The sequence below is a fragment of the Oryx dammah genome, unplaced genomic scaffold, assembly GCF_014754425.2.
Source record: "Oryx dammah isolate SB20612 unplaced genomic scaffold, SCBI_Odam_1.1 HiC_scaffold_23, whole genome shotgun sequence".
In the NCBI taxonomy this organism is placed as follows: Eukaryota; Metazoa; Chordata; class Mammalia; order Artiodactyla; family Bovidae; genus Oryx; species Oryx dammah.
The window spans coordinates 82,175,419-82,192,766 of NW_024070207.1; the positions used below are offsets into that span (position 1 = coordinate 82,175,419).

The 17,348-nt window shown below is 47.1% G+C and overlaps 1 protein-coding gene across 13 annotated transcripts in view; it reads right to left on the minus strand.

Annotated features, from left to right (window-relative positions):
* The window catches only part of KDM5C (lysine demethylase 5C), a 31,037-nt gene extending 14,880 nt beyond the window's left edge, over positions 1 to 16,157 (minus strand). For 3 of the 13 annotated variants that reach the window (XM_040266011.1, XM_040266009.1, XM_040266006.1), the window contains exons 1-12: positions 15,464 to 16,153; positions 11,571 to 11,648; positions 9,070 to 9,192; positions 8,607 to 8,777; positions 8,116 to 8,250; positions 7,226 to 7,349; positions 6,938 to 7,119; positions 5,742 to 5,900; positions 3,879 to 3,998; positions 3,594 to 3,752; positions 2,779 to 2,960; positions 2,530 to 2,692 (exon numbers count right to left, since the gene is read on the minus strand). In XM_040266011.1, coding sequence (XP_040121945.1) covers positions 2,530 to 2,692; positions 2,779 to 2,960; positions 3,594 to 3,752; positions 3,879 to 3,998; positions 5,742 to 5,900; positions 6,938 to 7,119; positions 7,226 to 7,349; positions 8,116 to 8,250; positions 8,607 to 8,777; positions 9,070 to 9,192; positions 11,571 to 11,648; positions 15,464 to 15,613 — 1,746 coding nt within the window. In that variant the 5' untranslated portion in view covers positions 15,614 to 16,153. Of the gene's footprint in view, positions 1 to 2,529; positions 2,693 to 2,778; positions 2,961 to 3,593; positions 3,753 to 3,878; positions 3,999 to 5,741; positions 5,901 to 6,937; positions 7,120 to 7,225; positions 7,350 to 8,115; positions 8,251 to 8,606; positions 8,778 to 9,069; positions 9,193 to 10,177; positions 10,585 to 11,570; positions 11,649 to 15,463 lie in introns of those variants that run through there. The other 10 variants (XM_040266016.1, XM_040266017.1, XM_040266007.1 and 7 more) reach the window with 10 other exon arrangements.
* Positions 16,158 to 17,348: the final 1,191 nt, after the last annotated feature.

The following is a 17,348-nucleotide window of genomic DNA, read 5'->3' on the forward strand; positions in this document are numbered from 1 at the left end:
GTGATGGATATGTTTTAAAACTGGATTATAGTAATGGTAGCACAACATTGTAAATTCACCGAATCGTGCATTTAAAATGCATGATTTTTATGGTATGTAAATTATACTGCAATAAAGTTGTTCTTCAAAAAAGATGGTATAAATAGTTCATGGTGAGGAAGCAAAAATCATTCTAAACCAGCACTGTCCAACAGAAATATGCCAGCCACATACATACTTTTCAAATTCTCTAATAGCCACATTAAAAAAGTAAAATTAACTTCAATATATTTTATTTAACATATCCACAATATCATTTTAAAGTATAACTGGTATACAGTATTAGTGAGATATTTTAAACTGTTTCATATTACACCTTGAAATCCAACATGTGCTTTATACTTTAAATACATTTCAGTTATGACTAATCATGTTTCAAGTGCTCAACAGCCACATGTGGCTAGTGGCTATCAAGCTGGACAATGCCATTCTAGATGATCAAACTTAACAAAAGAGATTATAAAAATCCATACACTAATTACTGTTATGTCAATATTTACATAAAAACAGGTGGAAACAACAAAATGTGGAGGAAAAGAGGTGACCTTTGTATTTTTTTTTTGAAGGGGGGTTGCTGTTTCTTTTATATAAAAATACTTATATCTTTTATCAAAAAAAGAAATGGCCTTCTCTCACCAAAGGGGAAGATGGGTAAGGTGGTGGCAGGTAGGAGTGGGGGCAGCCATAGATGGCTGAGGGAGCTCCAGCTGGCTAAATTGCAGTTTGCCAACATGTGAATATGAAAAATCAGATGTCTTGGATGGAGGGGATACTGCCAAGTCTAAAGAGCCTGGAGATGCTGGGAACTACCTATAGGAGTGGCAGGGCAGACAGAGGGTGAGGTGGTGAAACAATAGCTGGCCAGAGAAGCTGGGGAGCCATGAGCAGGAGAAATGCTGTGGAGGTGGATGCAAAGAGCACATGTTTAAGAGTCTGTGATAAGACTTTTTTAAACAAGAGGCAAGAATTGAATAGCTATATATTATATATATATGCATGCACCTAGCTGTCTGAATCCTTAAGGAGAATCCTCTCCTACTCTTACAATTCTTGACACTGTGGGAAAGAAAGGATGCTGTGAATCAGGAAGTAGTCTGAGGAAAGGTCAGACTCAATGTCTACTTGCAAAGAGCATAACTTGAAGGGCCCTTGATCATTTCCATACCTTGAGCCCAGTCATTTTCAAATGGGGTGATGCAGAGAGGGAAAATGTAACCCCCACCACCTCCCTCAAGTGGAGGAAGGTGACCTAAACTGTTGCAGAATTCATTTCCTCTAATTCCCTAGGTATCTCAATCCTTAGTTAAGTACCACTAAAATGAGTATTACTCACAGATTATATAGTATAGTAAAACAAGCTGAAGGCAAGAAATTCTGGTGAGAACCACTGACCTAGTACGAAGACTTGCTGTTCAGGTGACCAGGAATTTCAAGGAGATTAATTCAGTATGTACTGACTGTCTACCATGTCCCATACGTCACACTAAGTGGCAGGGTAGCTAAGGCTGGGGTGTTGGGGTGTGTGCGTAGGGGGAGTGGTGAGTTGAAGGGAGTAGGGAGAAGTATAACCACAGAATGAGTAAGACTGAAGCAGAGGTGGAAGATGTACTTAATCCTATTCCTACAGGACTACTGATCAGGTTATTTTAAGACCCATACCAGGAAACTGGCTGATGTCAATCAACATTAGAAATTCCCAGGAATATAAAGCCCCTTAGACGTAAGCCAGGATGTGTACCCAGAGTGGGAGAGAAAACTACAGAGAAGGAGAATAGGACAAGCCAGGATTCTGAGTTCAGCTTTTTTTTTTTTTAACACTGAAAGATATTGGCATTTTTTTTTTTTTAGGTTAATTCCCCCGACTCCCCACCAACTTTATTGAGATACGGCTGACATATAACCTGTTGGTGCACAACATTTTGATGTGATACACTTATGTATTTGCAAAGTAATTACCACCACAGAACTCTGACCTGTTAAGTAAACAGACCTACTCACTTCTCCAAGATGGGTCACAATATGGGAAGTATAGCAGTGACTGCTAGTTGTCCCCTTATATCCATTCTCACCCTCTTCCATAATAATATGACCTCCAATTTGTAGCTGGTACATGACCATCCTTAATAAAAACCAGATTTTCCAGTTTTTCTCACAACTAGATGTGGCCATGTGACTAAGTTATGACTAATAGGAGGTGAATGAAAATGATGTGTGCCCTTAACAGTAAGGAGACTTGTCTTGCTCAGTCCTTCCTTCATTTCCCTCTTCTACTGGTGGAATCCACCCTTAAGGTGTTGCCCCAAAACATCTGGCCTAGGGGGCTCACCATCATACTGTATCTCTAACCACTATTATTCCCATCAAACCTATAGTCTGAGTAAGAGAGAATAAGAATGAGAAAGGCATGGGGGTATATTCTAGACCACCACCACCACCATACAGGACATCACTAACTCATTCCTATTCCTTGCCCATTTCCTAGGCACTCACCGGCACACCATGGGACATGAGGGTGTTGGGATTCATGAGGGTAACAAGTTGGTGCAGAAGGTCAGGCTGGCTATCAAAGAGCTCAGGTGTCAGCTTCTTCATCACCTCTTCCAAATGTTCTGCTGCAAGTGAGGGTACCCCATACCAGGTCTTCGGCTCACCCCTGGCCAAAAAGAAAGGGGACACGTAGAGTGGGCACTCAAAGAGCTCACCCTGAATGCTTCCTTGGCTGCCCAGGACCCCACTCACCAGTGGAGGTAGTTAATGGAGTAACTCCAGTGATCCTCAATATGCCAACAAAAGGCTGAGAAGACCATGCCCACATACAGCCAGGGCACCTTCATGCCAGAGATATCTGCATTGATGTGGCACAGTACAGACTGTTCCAACACTGGCATCACATTCAGGTTCCAACCACTCGTAGCATACTCCTGATAGGTCAGGTATTTGTGGAAAAGAGATGAGAGTTTTGCTAAGGTGCTGAGTTCTTTAGCCCAGGGAACCTTAATTTTGAGGTCACAGACCTTTCTGAAATGTTTAAAAAAATATTACAGATGTTCTTTCCCCTGCCTCCCTCAAATGCATAGAAAAAATTTCAATTCTCTTCATCTTACTTCAATTTTAGGAAAGTTTATAGATGTGCCCACTCGCCAAAGTACCTGCAAGTTAAAAGCCCCTGCTCTGGACCAAAATGTACCCTTCTTGCGATACAGGCCTAGGGCCTCTTTATTTCCTGCACTTAACAATCCCAGTCCCTGAACACGTCTTATGAATGAGCCAGGTACTCTGACAGGTACTTCAAATACCTTCTCATTTAATTCTTATAAAATTTGCGAAATGGATACTATTCCCTTTCTATAGACAAAAAATAGCCAATCTCATGGCTGGAGATGCCATGCAAGATACTAGGCTGTGCTCTTTACACACATCATCCCATCTAAATCTCACAGCAACACATAAGGCAAGGATAACAGTCCCCTTCCTATAGAGATACTGAGTCTTTCAGATACTGAAGGACTTGCCTAAATCACACAGCTGAATATAACCATGAATCATCTACTCACCTCCTCCTCAGGGGTTAGGTGCCGCTTACTGTCACTGACGGGGAACCCGCTACCAAATTCTTTGGAATGGATGTCAGCCCCATACTCAACAGTTACATCTTCCTCAATGCTATTCACCAGCCGCCAGAATTCCTTCTCCACAAGTTCTGTGGGTACCATCTAAGGAACAGGGGTAGCTGATGACTGTGGCTCATCATATCCTGGCCCCATTGACCCAGGCGAGCTATAGACCATCAGGCGCCTATGACCCTAGCCCTGACACTACCCCAGCCCTCCATCACCTACGTGTACTGGCATGTTGAAGTAATCGGCTTTAAAGGAGTCAGCCATCTCGCCAAAGCTCTGCAGAGTGTATTCCCGGGTAGCCTGCTCAAAGCCAAAGGCTTCAGGGGGGCGCTTACACTCCTGAAACCCAAAGGAGAACATGTCACCAAGGCAGAGGCAAAGAGGCAGAGAATCCCCAAAAGCTGAGCTGGAATATGGGGTAGAAATCGGGAAGAACAGCCCTAGGTTTGTACTGAAGGCCCCTGAGGCAGGTCTCACATCATAGCTCTATCTTTTTCTCCTAGCACTTCAGTGCAGTTGGTCTCTTCATTCCTCACATGCACTTCTACCATGCTTTTATCTTCTCTTCCTTCAGGACTTGACTATCTAAACCATAGGCTCTGATTTAATATGCTACCCCATGCTCTTCTGTCACCATCTTTCTTTCAAGACAAAATGTGAGTTTATACAGGATGCTTAGAGAAACTTTTTTATGCCGAGACTGGAACTACAGACCTGGGAAAAAAAACACTGAATATTCCAGTAGCTCGCAGGATGGGAAACAAAGGCAACAACCCTTAGTGTCAAACTCCACACTTTCTGTTTTTTAGACTGTCTCATAAGACAGGACATATGTCTAACTCATTTTGTACTTATATTCATGGTTTTAGATGAGAGTTGTATGTACCCGAGGCAGACGCACCTTCTGCTCATGTCTGAAATCTAAATGTCAACCTGGTTTACCAGCCCAAGACCACTTAAAGAAGAGAGCTAAGCAGACCTGACAATCTTTGTTGTCTATGATACTACTGGCATTCAAACTCCTCCCTAAAGGAATCCCCACCACTACCAAGGCATTACACTGCCCCAGTCTCTTTCCTCGTGTGTGTGTATGTGTGTGTATCTGCGTGCACAGGCATACCTGGACTCTATGACCACAGCTGACAGGGTGAGAGACTATCAACATCTACTGTCCCAGAAACCCAGGGAAAGATGTAGACGAGCAACCCAGAATTTGGATTAAGGTAAAAGGCTCATGAAATGAAACTGGCAGACTTACCAGGCCTCTTAGCCCTCACTGCTGCTTCAGGTGTTCTCCTCACTGCCTCTCTTGCACTAGGTATGTCATCCCCACATATCCTTATTCCTGAACTCCTCCATCCCCCAGTCTAGAAAGTCTGCCCAATGCTTGTAACTGAAGTCTACAACAGTGCAAACCAATTATCACAACAGAAGGAAAATAATAAATGTTATAGCCACATGATGAACCCTTTACAAGAAATCATACCCATGAATAAATAATACAGAAAAATGATTATAAAGTAACAAATGAAAGTACACAGTATGATCCCAAACCTGTTAGTTATATATACCCAGCAACGAAAAGATGAGAAGAAAATACACCAGACTATTAACAATGGTTATCTCTAGGTGGTGAGATGATAGGTAATTTGTCTATTTTCTAAGCTTTCAAAAAGAAATAAAAAATAAAACTTGGAAATCAAAAGAACATTTTTTTCTTCATATTCCTTTCCTCCAAATCTAATTGCTGACACCTTCCCTGATTAATACTCTTAGTCACTTTCCTCTCCTCTGAACTTCTACATCTGAATTTCTAACACACAATTTAACATTTGATTATATGTCATCATATACAATCTAATTATGAACCTCATCTCCCCAGGTGGTCTGAGAGCTTCCAGAGAACACAGGCTGAATGCCCTCCTCTTCTTTCTCCCAAAGCTCTGCCCAACCTAGACCAACCTCAGGGACCCAAAACATAAGACTGTGGCTGAGCTAGGAGGCTGCTTTCAATAAGACCAGATGAAGGAAGGCAAGGACAGCCTATGAAGCAGACATAGATTGGGGCTGAGAAGTCCTTACCGCCATGACACACTTTGGACACCGCCAGACACCCTTGGGAATCTCAGGCAAAGGAGGCAACAAGCAGAAGATGTGGTAGTTGTCATCACAGCCATCACACAGCAGGAGCTTGTCATCCTCATCCCCTCGGGAACACATTCGGCACACATATGACTCAATCTGCCAGGGGAGGGAGGCAACAGTTCATCAAGCCAAGGCCCGTCCAGCCTTTCAAACATAATACTCCTCCAGACAGTATCCTAGTCCACAGAGATCTCTGTTAGAAACCCACCGTGCTTGATGGCTGGATCATTCATGGCCTTGTACAGCTTAGTCATGCTAGCTCAGGAGTTAAAACTGCAAGCAAGAATCTCCCCAAATAAACTAATTGGTAGAGTTGTGAGAGCAGAGTCTTTATCATTCAGTGCGGAATTCCCCATTTTTATTCATTCAATAAACATTTACTGAACACGTATGTGTTCAACATTATGCCAGACTCCACAGTACAGTGATAAGACATGGCATCCTCCTTTTAAAGGCATACAATAGTCCAGAAGCACAAGTTCATAAAAATTAAAAGGCAGTGTAGAAACTGCCAATAGCTCCCCATAAAAGGGTACTATGGAAACATAGAGGAGGAAGCATACAAATCAGCTGGAGATGAGGAACAGCCCTGAACAAGAACTTCACTGAAAAGGTGACACTTGAAACTAACTGAAATCTGAAGGCAAACTGAGATTTTGCAATGGCGCAGAGAAAAGGGGGAAACTCTTCCAGGCAGAAGAAACAGCATGTGCAAAGGATGGGGCAAGAAAGCATGGCACGTCTCAGGGAAAAAAACAAACATACCTACAAGTAGTTCAGTGTGGCTATAGCAGAGAAGTAAGGTGGGCAGTGCTGGGGAATGAGGCTAGAGGTCTGCTGCGACTGGATCATGCATGGTAATGAGGAGCTTAGCCTTTATCCTGAAGCAATGGAGAGGGAGTCTCCTTCTCTGCACCCTTCCAGCACTTCATGTTGACAGCACTTGATCACCCTTTCCTGTTCTTTGTTCCATGTGAGCTGGCCTTGTTTCCCCAATTAAGTGAGCTACCTGAGGGCAGGGCCCACCAGGCCCACTTTTCTGTTTAATGCAACCTGGTCCAGTGCCATGCTGGGGAAATGCTCGTTGAAGGGATGAGAAGCAGAGCATTAGGAAGTCAGGGCTGGGTCCTTACAAACTGGGCATTGCTGTGGTTCCTCCTGAGCCTCATGGTCATCTTGGTGCAGGGCTCTGGGCTGTGACTCAGCTCCTCCTTGCTCTCCAGGAAGGTCTTGGGTGAGGTTGACTCCACCTTCATGTCCCCGCCTGACTCCTCCTTCACCACTACAGTAGGGGGACACTCGGGCCCTTCCTTATCTGGGAGAGAGAATGGCTCTAAAGTACAAGTCTGAACAGTTAGGGCCCCGCCTCCTCTCCCCAGGTGAGGCCATTCTTCACACTTCCCCAGCCTGTCAGGCCTCACCTTTCTTGCGCAGAGTCTTATCCTTGGCCATGAGGCCTAGGCCCATCATCTTGGGGCCAGCCCCATAGATCTGAAGCTTCTTTAGCTCAGGATTCTTTTCAATGTCTTCCTCTGTGGGTTCCGGCTAGGAGGAAAGAAGGAAATGGATCAAGATTGCAGGCTGCCCCATCCTAAAAGAACAGCCTGGACTATATCACAGTCCTGACTAGTTCATGTCAGGCCTGTATATCACAGTCCTGACTAGTTCATGTCAGGCCTGAAGCACAGGTGGGCCATGGCAAGAATTTAGATTGCTTTTTGGAGACTGAGGGTAAGTGAGCTCCCTCCTCATCCCTCTCCTGGAATGGAATTAAGATGGATCTCAGTTTTTCCAACTGTAAAATGAGAATATTAACTCCTATCTCACAGTTACAAGGGGCTTGAGAAAGATATACATAAAGAAATCTAAGTATCTGACACTACCAATAAATGGCAGAGACTAACATGGTCTGGTAAATTACATGCTTTGGTGAGCCCAAGGACAGTGTCCATCTTCTTTTCTGTTGTAGCCCCAATGCCCAGAAGAATGCTGGCACATAAGCTTCTTTCTGAGGCTAGAATATAGGTGTAAGGAGAAAGAGAGTTCTTCTCTTATAAGCAGAGTGAGTCAGGAAAGCAACAAGGCAGGCAAGAACAGCAGACACAGGGAAGATGTTATGCGAAGAGATCAAAACCCAGCTCAGAAGCTCAGTTGAGAGTAGAGGAAGAGCAAGAGTGAAGCCAGAAAGAGGCACACTACTTTTCAGAACTCAGAGAACCGAGAAGGGAGAGTAGAACAGGGAAGAGCGTCTTGGTCAGAGAGAGACAACTCCTCACCCCTAAAGCTCTGTTAAAAGTAAGGAAGCACTCACATCAGGCTGCAGTCTCTTGGCTCGCCGGCCATAGCTGTTGAACTTGGAGGGTTGCACAGACTGTCGAAGGGGGATACTGTGAGGTTTATATTCCTTGTCCTTCTCCTCATTATCAAATGGACGTGTGTTGCACTGCTGGGGATAGGTGAAGGGTAAGGGTCAGGGCATGGGGCCCCAGCCCCGAACAGCAAGGACTTCCCTCTACCCTCCCCCAATGGCAACCAAAGTTGTGGTTTCATCCCCCCTCCCCTGCCAACAGGCCCTGCCTAACTGGTCTTTACCACTGACACCAGCACACACTCTAAGACTTCTCATGCTTTTGCTTATACCATCCCTCCTTCCAAACATCTCCCCAACAACCAGACTTCATCTCTTTCCAGATCTCTCCAGGTGTCCAGTCCACTCCACTGAACCAGTTCCATTAAGAGCAAGTGTGGAAATCTGCATCTGGCAGAGGAAAGCCTACTCCTACCCTGGCTTGGCATCCTTACCACCAGGTTGGCTCCAGACTGGTACATCTCGTAAGGGTAAACGATGCGTTCATAGTGGGAGCGCAGCAGGGAGCCAATGTTTTTGCCTGGTGGGTAGTTGAGGCGCTGGGCCACCCGAGCCCATCGACGATCCTTGCAGATGGCTTCATAGCCACCCTCCTCCACCACTATCTGTAAGGACAAGCAGGAAGGGACATGATTTGCTGTGTGTAGGTACAGAAAGAACAATGAGGACAACTCCATCCCCTTACTTCATTGGAGGCTACCCCCTCCTACCTCCACCACTCAGACTCAAATTGTAGCCAAGGGATGCCAAGAAGTTCTGATGACAGCTTGTGTGCTACCAGGCTGTGCCCCTTCCACTGTAGCCTAGAGATCCAATATCCAAACCAAGGTGGCCCCCAGAATACCGAGGATATTAAGGCGTGGGGTGGGGAGGGGTTTGAGAAAAACCTGTTCTTACTTTGCTGAGGCTGTAGAGGTCCAAGATCCGCCGTTCTACATTGGGAATCTTTAAGGAAGAGCCCTGGATTTCCCAGAATTTGGCAATCTGATCCAAGTAGTTCAGTTTCACTCTCGTCTGGGCCTGGAGAAGAAATGGCTCAGAGAGGCTGGCCTCCCCCTCTACCTGACCATCTTCTGGCCTAATCTTAGGGCAGGAGAAGGGATACAGAGCAGCCCACGTCATCTACAGAGCAGCAGGCCTTTCCCAGTGAACTGGATCCTCAACTCTAGGTAGCACCTCACCCACCTATGTTATCTTTCCACCTTCCAGTCAACAGGAGAAGCCCAAGGTCCCAAAACAGAGCAGGCTGAGTCACAACAGCCAAAGCTTTACATATATTCTTTCTCAGTCTCCTTGACAGGGCTGTGATTATCATCATCTCTTACAGAGCCTCTGCCTCCTCAAGTCACACAGCAGGTACCAAGAAATCTGAGTGTCAAATAAGTTTTTGCTCTTCCTCTGCTAATAATCTGCTGTATGCTGCTGCTGCTAAGTCGCTTTAGTCGTGTCCGACTCTGTGCGACCCCACAGACGGCAGCCCACCATGCTCCGCCGTCCCTGGGATTCTCCAAGCAAGAATACTGGAGTGGGTAGTTTTGAGTAAATCAGTTCTACTCTCTGGACCCCTGTTTTCTGATTAGGAGGGAAATAAAACAACTGCCCCGTCCACTCACCCCAGAAGAGTAGACTTATGAGAGGAACAGTGAATGCCCTCTGGAAACTACACAATTATATCTAAGCTCTAGGCATGTTTCAGAGAATGAAGGCTCCAAAAGAGAACATTCACCTCTTCACATGCGCCATGAAATTTGTTCCATGATGGCCAACGGGTGAGAGTGCATGCTAAAGACAAAATGGCCTAAAGAACTGAGATGGTGTACCAAAGCAGCACTGGCATCTGACCTACCCAGGACCCAATGTGGGCAAAAGATCCTAGGAACAAGGCATGTGCCATGCGTTCCTGAAATCTGTGACCCAAGAAGGGCTCCCAAGTCTATAACCACCTCACCCTAGTCAGAGGGCCTAGTTTTAGGGAGAACTAGGTTAAGTCTTTACCATTCATTACCTTGCTCTGATCCCATTAGGGGGATACAGGGACAGTTCTTTCATAGATGAGGAAAAGTTAAGGTCTATCCATAGAAAAGAACATCCTATGACTCCTTTGCTATGAGAATCCCTAAGGGGCCAGGAACCCTAATCCTTCCACTTCAACCCCTTAGCTTTCCAACCTTGGCCCCATGCCTGCCCCCCCTCTTTCATTAGCCAGCACTCTCTCTCTAGAAAACCTGCCCCTGTCCTATGGTAGGCTACACCTTGCCCTACCTATACCCCAAGAGACCTGGTCAGATCTATTTCTCTAAGGAACTTGTATCCCATACAAAAGATGATTTTTGCCCTGACCGGAACAGTACCTAGACTGACTGTAGAACAGTGATTCTCAGTAAGTGGCAATTTTGCCTTCCAGAGGACATTTAAGTAATGTCTAGAGACATTTTTTGGTTGCCATAACTGGGAGAGGGTAATATGTTCTAGTATCTAATGGACTGACAGACATCCTACAGGGATGACAGACATCCTACAATGCACAGGACAGCCCTCCATGACAATAAATTACCTCGCCCAAAATGTCAATAGTGCCAAGGCTGAGGATCTGCAGTCTAAAAGATAAGTAATCTTTTAAGCTATGGGTATTTGATTGGGCCTAACAGTCAGCCCCATACCCTTAGACATCTATTAAGGCTTGAAGATACATAAAAATGAGGGAGAGGAGTATGTAGCATACTTTTAATCTACATCTTCCAAGGTAAACTCCAGGATTTTACTTGGAACTGGCTTAAGGGCATCTACTCTCATTGCTCTGGAGCATTCTCAAGTCTTTCATGGAGAACCTCACCTTACCCATGCAAAGGGCCTATATTTCCTGTACAGAACATAAGGGAGAGGGAAAAGCCTACTTGCCTGACCTTCTGTCCAAGTTTGTAACCATTCCAGCTTCCACAGAGACCAGTTCTTTTGTTGTTCCTGCCCATCCACCTCACCTTCCACCTTACCAAGCACCATGGAAGGAAGGTAGGAAGCACAGGGCTGTAGATGAATTGGACAGATGAGGACATATTCAGCTGGCCAAGCAAGAAAGGGTCTCAGTTAGCCTCATATTTTTCTTTTGCTGACCTAAGTAGGGTGGGTTAGTTGACAGGGGAGTTTCAGAAGTACCAAATGTTTGTGGGAAAAGCACAATCTCCAGCCTTGGGACTATCAGATCTGGGAGACTAAAAGCCCTTGCTCTGGTTTATATTCAGAGCTCTAAAGCTTCTCCATGCCCTCCAGGCAACTTCACAGAAGATAGAATAAAGGTCTAGTTAGGTCAAGTACCTCAGCCAGAGAAGGTAGGAGGGAAGCAGGATCAGAGCTCAGGTATCCATTCTCCCAACCCCACCACCAGCTGCTAGTCTTCTTACCTCTAGTTCGTTCAGCCTCTGGATTCGGGGAGTAAACCTGAAGTTGTCCACTTCAACAGCAAAGGGTGGCTGCCAGTCCTGAGTGGGTAAGGAGGAGAAAGGGAGTTGGGTTATTCCAGCATAGTGCAAGACCAGACTGGGCACCAAAAGCAACTCAGCACCCCACTCATGGCTTCCCAGACCTCTAGCCACCCCAGACCTTTTAACCTGGCAAACACCCAACCCATACAAACACAACTCACAACAGAGCTTTAGAAGTGCCTCAAGTCCATACTCAACATCCCATGCACATACCCTGGGAAATGTCTCCTGATTCCCTCCCAACAGTACAGTGGTACAATTTTAAGAAGTAGAAAAATGAGGTCCAAAACAGCTGACTTCAAACTCTCCCTATGCACATATCCCTTAGGCATGTGCTGTACTGGAAAGCATACAGGATCTGAAGTCAGAAGACGTGGGTTCACATTTTAGCTCTACTACTTACTAGTTATAGCATTTTTACCTTTCTGAATCTGTTTCCTTAACTGTAAGGTGGCAATATGAACTCCTGCCCTGGTTTCCTCATAAGATTGGTATGAAAAATTAAACTGGTTTTTAAATGAAAATGTTATTCAAAGGAATCACCATTAAGACTTGACATCTAAGGCTGACCTCACTACCCAGTACATATGCAGAGTAGCTCAGCTCCAATTTGGGCTATTTAAAGGTTTGGGCCTTTAATGTTTGTTCTCTCAGTGGGACAGACACTGCAGGGAAGAGCAAGGAACAAGGAGCAAGAATTTGCAATACTCACCTGGTCAGAAAGGCTTCCTATGTGTCCTCTCTCAAACACCTGCCCAGTACCAGGAAGAGGCAGGGGAAGAAGTAGGAAGGAGGGAGGGGTGTTCTAAGCGCTGGAATGTACCACTGGCTGTGGTAGCAAAAATTGGGAGGATTTGGGGAGGAGGAGAGAAATTAGGAAAGATAACAAAAGTAGAGGAGACTGATCTGCCAAGTTGGAGCTTGTTGTGTCCTGCCCAAAAGGCAGCTGTGAAGAGCCTCCTCCCCAATGCTCCTTCCTCCCTCCACCCTCCCAGCAGTCCTTCTTAGAACCCTGGCTCCTGCTGGGATGGTGAAAAGAACCTGGAGTAACCTAGACCAGTGCCTTCATTTAACGAATGGGGAAAATGAGGCCCAGAAAAGAAATGTGATTTCTCCAAAATAACATGCTGAGTTTCTGGTAGAGCCAAGACCAGAATCCCTGTCTTCTGACCCCTGGTCCAAGGCTCTTTACACTATACCAGGATGCCAGTATTCACTCATACATGCATTCACATGGAAAAGGGGAGGGGCAGTTAAAGAGAATAAAAAGCTGCTGGCCTCTTCTGTACACACACTTTTAGAAAAGTGGCCAGAGGACTCATACTTACATGCATCCATAATCCCCATCCCCACCCCTGCAAAGCAGGTAGCAAACACATGGGACTCAGTGAAGTAGGGGCAAAAACAAACAAAACTAACAACAAAAAACTCAAACTAAAAAGATATGGCTCAAGTCCAGACAGGCTCCCCATGCTCCCTTGCCTCCCATCAGTAGGGCATTCCCCTCAGCGCAGGTAACCCAGGTAGGAAGGTGCTCAAACCCAGAACTCCAGGCACCCTTCTTTCCTCCTAAATCAAGTTCGAGATAAGAATAAGTGCAACATCAAGCAACCTGACAGTGGCAGAACGGAAATCCTAGAGCAGCTGTACATACAACAGACAGCTGAGGAAGGTTCAGTGGTCTCCCTGCCTGGCTCTCCCTGGGACCTTCCAAGCTCCCTCATCCTGCCTTCAGTCCCATATTCTCATGTGTCAAATACTCAGCATGTCAGTATTGGCAGGATGGTGATAAAATGGTTGGCCACCTGATGCAAGAAGCAAGGCCCTTCCAAGCTCCCCTGGGTCTACTCCAGAATACCAACACTCTCCTTGCACTCATCTTCCCCAAGAGTGGCAGCCACTCGCCTAGCAATTCAGAATCCAAATTACCCTTCCCCTGCCCTTCCTTAGGCAAACCTCCAATTTCCAAGCACCCACCCCTACAAACGTTCCAACTCTGGGCCCAAGCACCACTTGGGTGAGTGCTTTAAATTCCAGCCAGAAGTCCCCGCTAGGAGGGACTTCTAAAGGAGGCCTAGGAGCAGCTCTTCAGGAGGGGAAAACCGAACAAAACCAAAAAGAGCCAGATCTCCTGGGTTAGAGGGAAGTACAGTGTTGGAGTAGAGAAGCGTAACAAAGGAAGGCCCCCTGCAGGAGACACAGACACACACAGACACACAGACACACACGTCACATTTCCTACTCCTGGTCTCCCAAGGAAGGGTAACAATACGTGCACAACGCCAGTCTGCCCTGAGAAGTCCAAGACAGAAAAATGGCATAGAAAATTCAAGGCTCAACTACTCCTTATGTCAGATATGCCTCTTTCCCACAGGCCTGCTAAGTCACTTCAGGGAATACCTCCCTGAGGCTGCCCAAGACTCCAGCTTCTACTTTCTGCTGGCCTTTCCACCATGGACAAGGATACCTCAGAGATATGTGGCCAGGGTCCAATAAGGAAAAAATCAGCTTACCCAACACCTCCCAAAGGATCCATTTGAAACCAGCCTAGATCTATGGCTGAGCACCAGAAAGCACCAAGTTAAATAAGGAGGCCTGTGATGCCCTCCTCAGGTGGCAGCGAGGTTTCTCATTTGGTTTCAGCCAGGAGACACCCGCTCAAAAACACCCAAACTCAATTCCTGCCCTTTGAATCCCAAGTGGTGACTGAACAACATATATCATCATTTCCCTTTGATGCTAGCAAGGTAGCAGCGTATCCTAGCGCTTGGGGGACTTCTCTTGGCCTGAAGCCAGGTCTAGGAGTAAAGATACACCGCCCTTTGTCGCTGACCTCTGGGAATCAAGGGTTCCAAAGGAGGCATACTTCCATCCATCCAACCATTCTGTTTCTGAGGGTTCAAGAATATCCTATCATCTGGCACCTCCTACATCCTGGGACAGATCAGAGTAGAAATCTTCTGAGGACTCATACCCCACCCCAAGCTGACTGGTCCAAGACTCAAGCCTGGGTAGTGATGGGCAGGAAAGGCCCAGGTATTGCCTTCAACTAGGAAAAGAGGACAATTCGCTGAACCCATCTCAGGGAAGCCAGACAGCATTCCCTGTGAGACTGATTTCCTGACTGGTCTACCAGCCCAGAATATTATCATAAATGTATTGGCCTGGCAGGCTATGAGTAAATATGAGTCAACCCACATAGAAGCAAACCAATGACCACATCAAACACCTTCGCAGTCACAATAATTACCACTTACCTAGTGCCTACTACACATAGACGCTACCTAGTTTAATCCAATTCTCGAAATAACCATTCATGGAACCCATTTCACAGGCTCAGAGAAATTACATTACTTGACCAAGGTCACACAGCTGGTAAACTGCAAAGTGGAGTTCTGAAGGTCTATCTCCCTTCAGAGCTGTGATCTTTCCATTACACCACACTGCATGTATTAAGAGAAGTGATGCCAGTAGATGGGAGAAAAGACATTTAGAGCAGCCTTGACCTAGGTGGTTCGGGGTAACCAAGAGATGTTTGGGGTGCCTCTCTGTGAATTATCCCCGGGGCCACTAGGCATCCCTTTCTTGAATCTTACTAAGAGTGATCCTGAAGGGCGTAGTGGGAGTGGGTCTCCGACTTAGGGCCACCACGAAAGACCTCTTACCCCCAGCACCCTTTCTCCGACCCGCGCCGCATCCACAACGGTGCCAGCCACCCCATCTCCCCACACCTCGAGCTGCCCTCTGATCTGGACCTCTCCGCCCGCTACCCTAGTTCTTCATCTCCGGCGACCACCGGCCCAGGGCCTTACCGCGGGTGGGCGGATCTTGCAAATGCCCGACTTCTCGGCGATGGGCCTGATTTTCGCAATGTAGCCAAGAGGGTCTCGGAACTCCGCCCAGCTAGGCTCGAACACCGGGCATTCCGGCGGCGGTAGAAAGTCGTCAGACCCCGGCTCCATGGTGTGCCCTAGGACTGGAGGGCTCGGACCGCCCTTAAGGACTCATGGCGGACGCCGCTGTACGAAGCCGAGGCACTGCTCGGAGACTAGGCCCTAAGCGGGGCGGCCGCCGCCCGCCGAGGGCCCAGGGGACGTGTAGCTGCCGCGCTCTGAGAGGCTCAGGCTGACGCTACTCTATCGCCTCTTCGTCCCGCTCCGTTCGTTCCAAACTCTGCCGCTGTCTCCCAACTACTGCAGCCTTCACCACCACAGTTAACTCCCAACCGCCGCGGCCTTTAGTGCCGCCGCCGCCATCTTGGTTTCTCACCGTCTACCCCCCTCCCTTCACCACAACAAACCGGATCCCTCCGCGGGATGTCCCTCCGAGCCTCGTATGCCTTGCGTGAGGCCAAGCCCTAGGAAGCCATCATCCCGTGGGGACTGAGCTGAATTCGCAGGCGTGGATCTCCTATCAGGAAGCGGGAACTTAAAACTGCTTCCCAGACTGAGAGCAAATAGTCCGCCTCAGCGGCGGAGGAACAAAGTTGAAATTAGCAAACCGATCCCTCTTTCCGGACGGACCGGCGGTGCACGTTTAAAGGCCAGTGCTGCGCATGCGCGTTACGGAGGGAGACCGGAAGAGGAGTTGGCGTTGGTGGGTGGTGGGTCTAAACTGGCACCCACTCGATGACCTCAACACTGGCGCGAGCCCCGCCCCGACATGCTCTCCTCCCGGGTCTTTCCGGTGTGGGCCACAGAAGGCGTCTTCGAGTCCGTGATGGCAAGGGGCCCTTCTGCAGGCCCGCAGATTACGAGAGACATACATAGTTCCCAGGTCTAGGCTCTGACACCTCTGGGGCTTTGAAAAAAGGAAGCTGGGATGCTGCTCCCTTCTCGGGAATTGCGGATTTTTAGAACCCTGGGCCCCAAGGAGAGGAAGGAAATATTTTGTCCAAGTTTGCGTGTAGAGGCCTCTCAGAGATGGGGCTTCCATCCTTAACTCAAAGAGTCATTGTCAATCAGCATTTTAATGAACACTTTTATCGTGTCCTTATTTGTGGCATGTGGGCCTCCCTTCTGGCTCAATTGGTAAAAAGTCCGCCTACAATGCAAGAGACTTGGGTTTGATCTCCGGGTTGGGAAGATCCCCTGGAGAAGGGAAAGGCTACCCACTCCAGTATTCTGGCCTAGAGAATTCCATAGACTGGTCGCAGAGTCGGACGCGACTGAGCAACTTTCATTTGTGGCATGTACCCCTACAAAATAAGCCTGAGAGTATGTATATTTTAACTACTGGATTTTAACAACAGCATATGTATCACCTACCAGTGCCCACCATTTGAAGTACCTACTCTGTGCTCACTTGTGAGCCTACAGTGTACTTATTATGTATTTGTGTGCATGGATTGTATTTATTGTGTATAGCCCCCTCCTTATATTTGAGAATCTACTATGTGTACCTCTGCTCCCATTGTGTGCATGTTTGTGAGCAGTTTCTGAATAGGTTTATTGCAAATGTTTTGACTATCAAACAAATACTTTGCCCATAGATCAGGCATCCACTGGAGAAGGCAATGGCACCCCACTCCAGTACTCTTGCCTGGAAAATCCCATGGACGGAGGAGCCTGGTGGGCTGCAGCCCATGGGGTCGCAAAGAGTCGGATACCACTGAGCGACTTCACTTTCACTTTTCACTTTCATGCAGTGGAGAAGGAAATGGCAACCCACTCGTGTTCTTGCCTGGAGAATCCCAGG